The 12552-nt window shown below is 36.7% G+C and overlaps 1 protein-coding gene across 1 annotated transcript; it reads right to left on the bottom strand.

Moving 5' to 3' along the window:
* Window positions 1-551: 551 nt before the first annotated feature.
* On the bottom strand, window positions 552-3484 carry gpr20 (G protein-coupled receptor 20). Its single transcript, XM_036215935.1, has 6 exons — window positions 2935-3484; window positions 2592-2858; window positions 2275-2519; window positions 2054-2138; window positions 1196-1321; window positions 552-1036 (listed from the first exon to the last, which is right to left on the bottom strand). Exons 1-6 carry the CDS (start codon window positions 3133-3135, stop codon window positions 950-952), a joined length of 1011 nt encoding a protein of 336 aa, XP_036071828.1. The 5' UTR covers window positions 3136-3484; the 3' UTR covers window positions 552-949.
* Between the last annotated feature and the right edge of the window lie 9068 nt (window positions 3485-12552).

Below are 12552 nucleotides of genomic sequence, written 5' to 3'. Positions count from 1 at the left end.
TATTCAAAAGTATTTTTAAATGTTAAAATATGATGACAAGTTGTTACAGTAACCGACTAATTATTGTGTACTGGAAAGAATCAATATAGACCTCCCAAGGAAATTAAAATTTGTAATAATTAGTTGTCACAAACATCGGCTTCTGTAAATTTTCAAAAGTCTAAAAAAATTCGAATTTACAGTAATTTAATGTTTTTTTTAATAAAAAAAATTGAGCCAATTGTTACTCAGCATGAGTGTAAATAGTAATCTTAAGCGCAGTCATTTTTATTATCATGGTTTGTGGCATGCGACCTTTATGTTGCGGACAGAAGAAAAAAGTCAATTCTCAAAGGTTTAGTTTAGATTTTCTATTCAACCCCTCAAGCTTAATAAAAATCAATCATTTTTAGGGGATATTAACTTTGCTGTTTGTTTGTATTTTTACAAATACAATTCTGAATTTCTCTATTTTTTAAAGTTGCAATAACCACTTATTTATACTTTTAAACACAGGTTTCCTATCAAATATGTTAGCTTCCATGATAATAAGTTTGAAGGCTCACAAAACGTATGTAGTTTTTTTTAATGCAATGCATAATCATCAATGCCTACGTCTGCTTTTTCTTGACAATAAATGCAAAAGGTTCTTCAGCTTTTCAAAACAAAAAAGTGTTATAGTGCTGATATGAAACACAAGTCTAGAAAATTCAGTTGGAAAAAAAATCCCCTTTGTAATAAAAGACAGTTTAATTACACTTTGTTTTAATTGTGAAGGGATTCCAAAATTGTTCTCAAAGAAATTTCATTAAATAACTTTTTCTAGCTGCAGTTGATCAGCATTTTTGCAGAGTCCAAGCAAACAGTATAAAAAGCAGTTTCACAGCATGCAACTCTTTCTCCAATTGTCTCTTTGCACTGTGCCGATAATCTTCATCATCACCATCACATTATGAGTGGCTGTCCCTCCCTAGGCCTTAGAGCTGTGCTGCACACTGACAATTTCCCCACTGGTCCGCTCCGGCTCGGCACGCCGGAAAAGATGTCTCACAGTAGCCTGGGGGAAGGCAATGGTGTCACGTTATGAAGCAACTCAGTAAATAAAAAAGTGATTTATGAACAAATCATAACCAAAGGGAAGAAAATAAGAACAGAGGAAGAAAAGGAACTTATTTGAACAGAATATTGCAAAAAAAATAAATAAATAAGGTCTTACCTGGAAATTATTTGTAACAAAGCAGTAAACAATAGGATCCATGCAGCTGTTTAAACTGCTGAGAGTGACTGTTAAGTGGTACACAATCACATTATACGGCATATCTGGGTAGAAGTAAACCCAAACCTACAAAAACAGAAAAGTATGGAAGTCAAAAACAGATTCAAAACAGTTCAAAGGTTGTTTCTTTGACTTCTTTAAACCTTGAAATGTTCGATTTTGACCTCTTAAAAATGAAGTTTGGTTAATTTCATTTTAAAAGACTTTCCTTTTTTATTTGACAGAAATGATCATTTGCTCACGTCTTAGCCTCCTGCTTTTCTTGTCCTCTTTTGGCTCTTTTTTATGACTGATCTTGTAATAGTCGGAGACATTTGTCTCTTAAATGTTCTCCAGCTGTAATGAAGTAAGGTCAGTCCTTTTGCTGCATTCTCAGGCTACATGAACCACTTTGGATGCACTAAAAATAGCCCTTGCATTATGATGCTTTTAATATGCACCATAGATTGCTAAGATAGAACAAATTGTCTTTCTGCCTTCAGGCGTACAAACATGATGCCTTCCATTTATAGACTAATGATCAGTTCCCTTCCAAAAGTGTAATTACATCTCAAATCTAAGTGTTTTTAACAGTTTAAGATAATACGGCTAAATCTTTTAAAGCCTAAAGCAGCATTCTTGGGTAATGCGATATGAGAAACACTTAAAACTCTGTATTTTTGATTAAGTTCTACCTCTAAAACTATTCAGCATTCAGCAAGTTTCTATAAGAATTTGGTTTACATGTGTTTTTTTTTGCAGTAATTTTTAATGTAATTGAACGTTTTTGCAACATATGGACCTTTCTGTCGCACTTACCTGTCTGACGTGGAAAGGTGTGAAGCAGATTGTGAAGATGACCAGTACAGTGGCCAGCAACTGAACAGCTTTCTGTCTTCTTTCCCTGTGAAGAAAAAAAAGGAATCTCTATACTTACTCTTTATGTTCATTCACTTTCTTCCTGTAAATTTCTTTAAAACACTCTGACATTTAAAAAGAAATGTGGGCCTTATTGATACTGCTCATTCCCTCTCCTATACCTGCTCTGCTGCATCAGCCGCCGGTCAATCAGGGCCCACATAATGCGTAGCGTAAAGACCAAAATGACGACATAAGGTAAGAAGAACTCTGTGATGGTCAGAACGAGAAGCTTTGCGATGCAGCAGCCTGTGTTTTGGAAAGCAGTCGATAGAGAGGAGTATGTGACCACGATGGCAAACAGCCAGACTGAAATGCACACACATTTGGCAACGCTGGAGTTCCTCCAGCGTCGAGAAGCTTCCACCTGACAGAAAAACAACAACAAGATTTAAAGCGTGATCAGCAGGTAACAATAGACACAACTGTGGACACTCACCTGCACAATGGTGAGGTAACGGTCCACGCATATGCAGGTTAGAAACAAGATGCTGCAGTACATGTTAACAAAGTAGCTGAAAATGTGCATGTAGGAGCAGGTGAGGCAAGCGCCGCCGCTGTAGTACAGCAGGATACGGGTCGGCAGAGACAGATTCCCCATCAGGTCAGTCACGGCCAGGTTGATGGTGTAGATCACTGAGGAGGTCTTTGGGTTGGTGCGGAAACAGAAAACATACAGTGCAACGGTGTTGAGGATCATGCCCACCTGGGGAGCAGAGGGAGATGCAGGTGAAACATCTGGGAAAGAAGTAATGTATGTGATGCAAAAAAAAATCACCTACTAGAAAAATAAGACAGTTTATGACTATCAATGTAATCCAGAGGCCATAAAAGTCATTGTAGAGTCCTTCATCTAAATGTGCAAGCTTTTGAAGATATGCCTCCATGCTGCTTCTGTTAGCTGCTCTTGTGGGGGCCGTTAGGGTGTGATTGGAAGCGTTGATGAAGGTCCATGCTTCAGTACTGCTGTGGTTGATCATCATGGTGATGTGCCCAACGTTTATAATCTGATCTGAGAGGATGGCACCGGTATTTGTAGCTGTAAGAAACAATAACACACACACAGACCGCCATTACGTTAAGAAATTAAAATACTGGAACACAACATTTGTATTTTACTTTGAAAGAGCTGTTGTCTTGTATGGACAATTGACAAAATAAAGGTTTCCTTCATTGGGATTGTCGTCCCCTTATGAGATTTTTTTTTATGTTTTAATTGTGATTATGAAGCTTTTAACCAAAAATCCTTAAATGTCACAAAAAGCCTAATTTTATATCTATTTTGAAGCAACTCCTCCCACCTTTGACCCTCCGTTTTTGATGATGATGCCATAAATCTTCATCGCTGCTACAAAAAAATTCAAGCTATATCGGAAGTGTCCAGCTATATTGATTTGAGCCAGATGCTAAGGAAAGGGACAAGCTTCAGTGATCGTCTACAAGCAGATGGATCAGAATGGTTTTGTTTTTGTAACTTCTGATGTTCTGATGTTTAGAAAGCTTTAGTTTATTTCTTTAATTATCTTGTTATCAAAGCTTTTTCGTGATGACCTGTAGCCGAATGTGGTCATTATGAATTAATATTAATAGTCAGTTTGCCAAAAAAAGGGATTTAAATGTGATACGGATGCAATAATCTGTTTTAACGAGTTACTGTCCTGTTATTGCAAAATATATATTTGTTACGATCAGATAACTCATGGTAAGAATGGATTGATAAACCTAAGTCGGAAATGGGAGGAGGCCATCTTCTCTTCTGCACCTGAGCTTTTGGACGCTGGGCGGATCGGGGAGCCTGTGCATGCACGCTTGGGCTGTTCTGACATCTCAACGTCTCGTTAATTCAAAAAGACTGTCTTTGTGACAGTTTGATTGACAGCGATTTAAAAGTAGAAATACTCCAAAATGCAAAAATGAAATGATTTCTTATTACATTTGTTTTTTATATATGAAAAATGTTGCATGTTCATGTTAAAAACTCAAAAAACATAATTTTCATCTTTAAATACAGTTAATAAGACTTTTCTCTATTTGCATTTAGAATCCGACATATTTGTTTATTTCTCTTTGGTTATTGTTGGGCTTTTTGCAAAACTGGACTGCCTCTGACAGCAAAAAAAAGTTGCTTCCGCCATAATTTAAGCTTCATACCAACCTGTATTTGTATTTTCTTGTTTATGAACATGTACACCGGGAGTAAAAAAAAAAAAAAAAATATATCAGTCTCTGACCAAAAAGCCACAACAAAAAACAGGATAAATATGGGTTCACATCCTCCATGTTACACCGATCCCATCTCAATGGTACAACAGTTATTTTAGGCTGGTATGAGATGACCCTGAGGTCAAAAACTGGCCTGTGTGTTTATTTACCTCTAACAAGGGTGGCCAGTTCTTCTCATAGCTGGTATAAACAGGGGGATTCTCCTCTGTTTGTGTGGGAACAGGATATTTACAGATCCAACTTTTGTTTCGCATGATTTTATTGAGGAAAGCAATTTGAACAGATACGCCGGTGCAAGCAGACACAATCCAATAAACTTCTCTTCCATGAAATATGCATGAAAATGTGTGAACATCGTGTTTAAACCGTCAGAAAGGTGATAGCTTTTTATTGCACTGTTTATTGCCATGATGTCTTGCAGGGAAGAACCTAAATTCTGCGTTTATGAGACTTTAACAAGTAAATTACTTCAGTGATTCTGAGAAAAAAAAGGATCAAGTGTGTATATAGGACAGTAGAGGGCAGTCAGTGACTACATAATGTAAAATACACCATGTTTTTTAAAGGAAATTTAAAAGAAAAACAGCAACGACTTATAAGATTTTCATAATAAAAGAAGTTCACTGACACAATCAAAGCTATGATTTGTCCACTAACGTTTGAACAGATTTTAAAGCTTCTTAAAGTCAGCCAACCCAAACCTATCTGGAGGGCAGCATGTCATCCATTCTTCTATAAAAATGCAGTTTAATTACTCATGTGCACTCCATCTGGAAAGTTAAAGATATTCTGCTTCTTGTCTTGTATTCCCTTATTGCTCATAACTCATAAAGCAGTAAAAAATATATAATCTAAATGATGAAAAATGCAGTCTGCTCTGGCTAATGAGAATCATCCGCTCAGCTGAGGGTGAGACATGAATAATGGGATTCATGGTCAGGAACACAAGCAGTCCATCCGCACAACATTTAGACCAATGAGGAAAATGAATGGGTGTTTTCATAGTGACATCCCCTGATATTAGTCAGCTTACTGGAGCCAGCTCATCATCATTAACACAGCTAACAAGCGTCGCCCTGGGAAATTGTTTGTTGAAGTGCAGATTTATATTTTTATTTTTTTTTGGTCGAGATGAAATGGTACAATAAAAAATAATATTCCAGTGGCTTTTCAGTGATTGGAAGCTGAGCTGAGGGAAAGAGAATCCTGAGCCCAAACATATCCTGTCCTAACTAATGTCTGCAGCTGCAGGCTGTGCCGAGCTCTGGGAATGGAAAATGTCAACATCTCCTGGATGGACTAAGACAGATTCATTTATGGTCATACGATACTTTTATTTTTTTTTAACAATTCCATACTATATTTAGCATTGTCATTATAGTTAAGGGATACTAAGGGGTGGAATGGTCAACTCAGTTATTGGAAACGACAAAATTAAGTTTATTAGTTCTAATTACATCAAAAACAAACCTAAAATTATATATTTTTTGAGGTTTAAAAGTTAAACAGAAATAAATGATCTGTTCTAAGGAGTTCACTGCCCTTTCATGTGGCAGCCTAGAAAGGAAGGGGTTAATTTCTGCAGCACTGAAGGCTCCCAGGAACAATGTGGCCTTAAGAAGAGTTTGTACAAGTACATTGTGAGTGAACAAATAGAACTTCAATCAAAGGAATGCAGAGAGGAGTGACTGCCAGAGTGATGGTCATCCCATTAGATGTTTGTGATTTGAACATTTTAGAGAACTTCTTCACTGAATTAGAGACAAATTATAGCTCATTTATATATGGAAATGGTTTCAAAATGAAGATAGACTTTTAACCTTTGCAGCACTTTGTGTTCTCTTTCTTTATCTGGTCACACAAACAACAACACGAGTTGGAACATTTAGTTACTGTTTACGTGGCTGGTATAGGAGGATATTAGATTGATTTTGATGGTCACATCAAGTTGAAAATTGCACTAAGAAGGGTAAATTATTTACAAAAGCTCCCTACTAACTAGTTTCACGCAGTGGGTTTTATAAAAACACAAAAAAAGATAGCAGAGATCCAGTTTTAGCATATCTGTCATTAAACAGGTGCTTCTTATTGAATGCAAACCTGTTTCTGCAGGAGGAAATGGATGAACTGCCAACCACAAATTCTGTTAAAGCTCAGTGAAGCGCTAAATTAATAAAGGACTTTTATGCCTGGCTTAAAAGTAAGAAAATATACATTTTTCTAGAAAGCGTTTTTTTAAAAAAAAGAAGTATATCTTTAATGAAGGGAAATGCAGCACACTGTAAAGTCGCCTGTAAATTTTGTAATTTGATCTGATGCGAACCAACTCAGCTCTAATCTAATACATCACCGCTTCTGTTTCGACTGTTGCTCCTCTTCCCCAGCATCAAAGAGAGCAGTGATGCAATAACTGCAAAGTGATGCTGAGAGGAGTGCAGTAGGCCTGGAGGCAGATCGCAAATAACATTGTCTAAATAAATTCCAGCAGTGTGGGAGTCCGTGTGTGTGTGTTGTGAGATGGAAACATTATGAAAGGAGAGAAATGGTGGGGCAGTGGTACGCAGATCCCACTCTGTACATCATCAGATTAGAGGTTTACAGAGAAGCCCTGAGGGCAAACGGAACCTTCTGTTGCTGCTTTCACTCTAATTTTAGGTGCGCCAAGTTTGTTCTCAAACTGGAAGAAAAAGACGGTCGGATTTTTGGTTCGAAAACGGAATTTTGTGAACTTTTGAGTCAAAAAAATGATGTTTTTGTTTAAAAAAACGAGGATTTAGAAAAAAGAAATTCAAACAACTTACCTGTTGAGCAGAAGGGAAATGAAATCATGACACATAGGATCTGTTGGTATTCCTCTTTTTATCTGAAAATCTTCATCAGAGCTTAAAAAAATCCATCTCTTCAAGTGTCAGTACATATTTTGCATTACTTTAGCTCCTCCGGTTCGTTTTTTTTCTTTTTAAAGTTGCTCATTTACCATTAACTTTGGAATGCTGCAATAATAAACGTTCGTTGACGAATCTGAGCCAAGAAAATTCCATTCCCTCTGGAGTCTTCTGTCTCTTATTTCTCTCTATGAAACTACAGTATCCACAGATTCTTCCGCCTCATTATTTCATCCGTATATATACGTTTCCCTGTTTTTCTTTAATTTAGCACCAGTTTGGTCTCCTCAGCCGGTGACTCTGCCTCCCACTCCTCACATTCTGAAGCCAGCCTGCAGTTTCACAGAGGAAGTCCCAGCATGTGTTTACATTATGCAAGGACAGTCACATGTGTGCCCATTGACACCCATGCTCACGCAGAACTGTCAGACAGCATATTGTTCTATTATACCCACCAGAAGAACAGTGAGACACATTTTATTTAGTTATTTGGGTCATCAGGGAAAGTAGGGAGGAGTCAAAACCATTAACTTGTAAAATTGATAGACTTTTTTAAAGATTTGCAAACAAAATTAAATAAAATGGTGAATTGATTAAAGATAGTTGTGCATCTTAAAACAAGATATTCTGGGAAATGAGCGGTTGCTTTATATTTGGTTTTATTACAACATGCAGGAACAGTATGTCTACTTTCTCAAGTGGGACAGATTTGTTTAACTTCACTCTCAATTTGACGTTTAGAACAAACCTGTGAAGAAAGGAAGAAAAAAGTCAAAAGTCTTTGATTTTTTTTCCCCCCAACAGGTTAAAGAATATTCTTCATATCATCTGACAACACAGGGTTGTGCAGGCAAAATGATCCTCTAATACAAAAAATACACAAGTTTGTTCAGTGATGGATGTGAAAACATGTCCAGGATGCTCTCAACCTTTCTCTTCCTGGCAGCTCCGAACCTCCAAACCGGATGAGGAACAAGAAAAAGAATTGATGGATAAATCAGCTTCTGATGAAACCCGATGCAAAAACCCTCGTCTGGATTCTTTCAGTGAAATTTTACAAACAAACTCCACACAAACAGTGGAGCTTTTCATCTGTCAAACTTCAAAACACATCAAGCCCAACAAGTTTTCTGACACTCTTTCATCGTGTTGTGATTTCCTCTCAAAGTGGCAGAAAATTCTTCTTGTCAACTTCATTTGTGTTGCATGAAATCTCCACTGGCAGATTGTGCAGCTACAGACATTTATGGTAGCATTTGTGTATTTATTATTATTAGTTGTGGGGCTGCGACAGACTTGCAGTCTGTTCAGTGTATCCCCCTTTCACCCATTAGTAGCTGGGATAGGCTCCAGCAACCCCATAACCCCCAAAGAGATTAAGAAGATGGATGGATGGATTATCACTTGAGTTGAGAAGAAGAAAAAAAAGTAAAATGGAGAAAAGACAGGAATTGTTTGCATGGGATTTGTTAAGTGAAGATGATTAATTCATGTCTGCTTCAAACATAACTTTAAACAAGTTTTTGTGTGTTTCAAACTCGAGTAGATGAATAAAAAGTACGCCCACGCCTGACTGGAAGATGGATTCGCAGGGATGGCTCGGCAGGTCTCTGCAGCGAGTCCCTGAACCCGCTCTCCATCCATCTTGTAGAATAAGACACATTTTTCCTCTTCTGGTTTCCTGTCTAGAGAATCATCTTTAATCACAGGCCTTTCTCAGAAAATTCCGGAAATCACTGGTGTCAGGAGATCCATGGATCAACCTGTTACTGAAGAAGAGTGCAAAGAGGAGGAACAGAGGGGAAGTTAAAGAGAGATATAGAGATAAAACATGAAGAGTTCATACAGCTGAGTGGATGTGACCAGGTAAAATAATGTGTCCCACTGGAAACAGAAAATCTTCCTATTACTAAACCTCTTTTATTACTCCTAATTGTTGTGGAAACTTCAGAATTGAGTTTGTTTAGGTTCCTCAGTTTAACAGGAATTTAGAAAATGATGCAATGAGAGCACCAGCAGTTTGTCTTTGTTGGCAGCTTCATTCAAAAGTAGATTGGTTAATGAATAAAAACAATTGAATTTATATTTAGATCTCATTTAAAGAATTGGAAGAGAGTCCTGCCAGGCTGTACTAGTTTGTTTCTGATTAACCCGGATGACTTATCTAAACTCTTATCTCAATACAGGAAGTTCATAAACAGACACTACAATAATAACACATAAGATTAGGAAGATTTTATGTTTAACTAGCTTGTTTTCTCGTTTCCATGTACAGAATAAGATTCCTTAAGCATAGATATTTTTCACATCGTGGTCTGAATATCTGAGTGATTTTGTCTCCTCAAACGTTATCAGTGGACACTTGTATCTAAGCAACCTTTGACTGAGGGGCAACACAAACAAAAATATGACTGAGCAACTGATAGACATAGAAAACTCATAGAAATGCTAAAAATAAAAAAATAAAAATAAAATAGTCTTAAGAAGCTTTTTTTCTTCTTCTTCTTTCAATTATTGGGAGTGTTGTGGCTGAATTGGGTCATTCCATCTTTGTAGGACCACAGTTGAAGGAACCATCAGTTACTATTTGTTAGCAGTGAATAGGCTTCAATGCAGGATTTCACACTATTAAAACATTATTTTTTTTGTATCCTTTTACTGCTTCCAGCCAAAGCCACACCTGTGCTGTAATCATGCAGTCTAATCAGTGCCGTGATATGCAACACCTGTGTAGTGCACACATTATCTCCACTAAGTAAACATTTTCACTGATCCAGGTCTGAACAGACTGTGTTTGACAGAAACGGGCCTTTAGTGCATTGAAGAAGATCTAGATATTTCAGATTATCTCAAATAAATGGAAGCATTAATGTCTTTATTACTTTTGTTTCTTTTTCTCCAGCTTAAACACACCGGGTGGATCATCTCTGATGTTCTTTAGATGGTGTGTGGCAAAAATAAAGCCAGAAATGGGACGGACACATAAACCATGTTTTGCTTGGCTACAAATATGTGACGTTATTATGATTATGACTAAAAATGAACTGCAATGTCCTTTAAAATAGATGTTGGGCATAAAAATCTTATCGTTGAAGCTGATGGAACGTTTCTCCCTTTTGAAACTTGCCTCTAGTGGTCGTTTGAAGAACTACAGCATTTGATATTCACGGGATTTTGTTAAACTCGGGAGAAAAGGGGAAAGTTGGTCCACAATAAAGACTTTTTTTTTTTTAATAAATTAGGATTCAGACTTGACATGGGCTTAAAAGTATCTCTGATGAACAGAAGAAAATGATTTCTAAATAAAATAGGAACATTTAGTTTAATGTTGTGCCATGTAAATCATGCTCAAATGTATCAACTCTAAACATTGCTCATCTTTCAAACAAACTAAACCTCAAAAGAGACACGAGAATGATGGTCCCACACATTCCATGACAAAAATAAAATCTATGTAAGATCAAAAAATAGGATTTTGGATCAGAAATAAGATTGACCTATTTTACTGAGGTGATTCTTTAGCAAAGTATTTCTCCAGTGCACTCTAATCCTGAGTCATGATTGTTTGAGAAATTGTCACACACAAGCTTCCAGTAAGGCGAATTGTTGAATTTTCTGTCTCTCTGAAGAATTGCAGGTTCACCGCCGTGTCGTCAGACCGGACAAATCCGCACGCGCACTGGAATGTGACACGGCCTTCTACTACCAGATGACCCTGAAGCAAAATTGTAAAACTTTTCCCATTTTCACTTTAATGCTAAGCCTGCAGGAAGTTTGATCATAACCAAAATCACTAAATGATGTCACGAGTCATTTCATTTGGCCAACTTCTTGTGATTAAAAAAGGAGCCGTTTAGCAGCAACGTTCTGTGAGGGCACAACAGATGTGATTTGCATTAACTGCTTTGTAACTTAATTACTTTAAAGAAAAAATATCTATTATGAAATAAACTGCGGGACACGTTTAAATGTGTTGTAACAAATCGAAAGGAAACGGAGAGAATTAAGATTTTGTAGATTAAAGGAAACTAAACAACAAGACTGCCTGGAGAAGTTAGAGGATAACTCTTCAGAGCTTTGGATGACGAGCTACAGGCAGCTGTTAGGGTTAGACTAATGCAACACTGATAATGTTTGTACGTTTGGAGCCACAAATGTAAAAGCAGGAGTTTAGTATATGTAAAACAAGACTGTTTTGTGTTGATACTGTGCTGACCTTTTTAGGTGCATTTGATGCCTGTTTTTAATTAAAATATTCTAGCTTTTCTTTTTAAGTGCTGAAAGGAGTCCCTCAGGGCTCAATTTTAGATCCCATTTTATTCTCTATTATATCATTAATAAAAGTACCAACATGTGAAGTCATGTACCACTTGCATACCTTTATTTTTTATCTTTCTACCAATTGGAGGATTGCAGGTTTGATTCCCATTTCCCAAGTATCAAATGTCCTTGAACACTGAACCCAATATTGCTGCTGGTGGTTCAGGTTGAGCGTATTGGAGCTCTATCACTTTGTGAATCTATAGGACTGTGACTGTAAAGCTTTTGGACCTTAATCAAGATTATTTATAACAAATGCTCACTTCAAAACCCACCAGTGTACCCTCTACTCTTCACTAAACTGGACTTCCTTATTCACTCAATTCAACCCACTGGTTGCTGTTAATTTACAAAACTCTCCTTGGTCTTAGTTTATTGTAGCCAGCTGTTACACACTTCACCCCATTTGTACTACCCCAAATCTGCAAAACGGATTCTGTTAACAGCCCCTAAATCAAACTGAACAGAAGCTGGAATCATTTAAACAGTTTTTAAAATGAATCTTAGTTATTGTTTTAAAGACAAATGTTGCTGTAACCTAGTGTTATGATTCTAATGATTTTAATAAATGTATTATTTTAATAAATACATGTATTATTGCAGATTTTTGCCCTGTGTTCCCCGGAACACTTTATTCTTTTCTTTCTCAAAATGTCTTGACTTTTGCCAGGCCACAGTTAAAAATAAGATTTTGTTTCTTTATCTTTTTTCTTAATAAAGGTCAAATAGAAAAAAAAATGAATGTGGTGGAAAAGTGCTATATAAGTACACAACATTTACCTGAACTTTGTGTACTTGAAATCTGCTTTTTCAGTCGTCCCAACTCTTTGGCATTTACTAAAATTGATGTTAAATGCACAAAAAACATAAAGTTGAGGGATTTTTGAAAGCATGCAAATTAGTAAGCAGTTTTAAGCTATAGGTACATCGGATTTTTAATCATCATTTTTCCCCAATGTATATTGTAAAATA

This window comes from Oryzias melastigma, linkage group LG16, assembly GCF_002922805.2.
Source record: "Oryzias melastigma strain HK-1 linkage group LG16, ASM292280v2, whole genome shotgun sequence".
NCBI lineage: Eukaryota > Metazoa > Chordata > Actinopteri > Beloniformes > Adrianichthyidae > Oryzias > Oryzias melastigma.
This window is presented reverse-complemented; position numbering and strand designations above follow the sequence as displayed.

What these genes read in the sequence shown, in the direction of transcription:
- gpr20 (XM_036215935.1), bottom strand. Translation starts at nt 3,135, where the DNA reads ATGATGATCAACCACAGCAGTACTGAAGCATGGACCTTCATCAACGCT. An exon ending in TAAACTGTCTTATTTTTCTA is followed by an intron (nt 2,859 to 2,934) that starts GTAGGTGATTTT and finishes TCTGCTCCCCAG; the next exon opens with GTGGGCATGATCCTCAACAC. An exon ending in CACCTTTCCACGTCAGACAG is followed by an intron (nt 1,322 to 2,053) that starts GTAAGTGCGACA and finishes CTGTTTTTGTAG; the next exon opens with GTTTGGGTTTACTTCTACCC.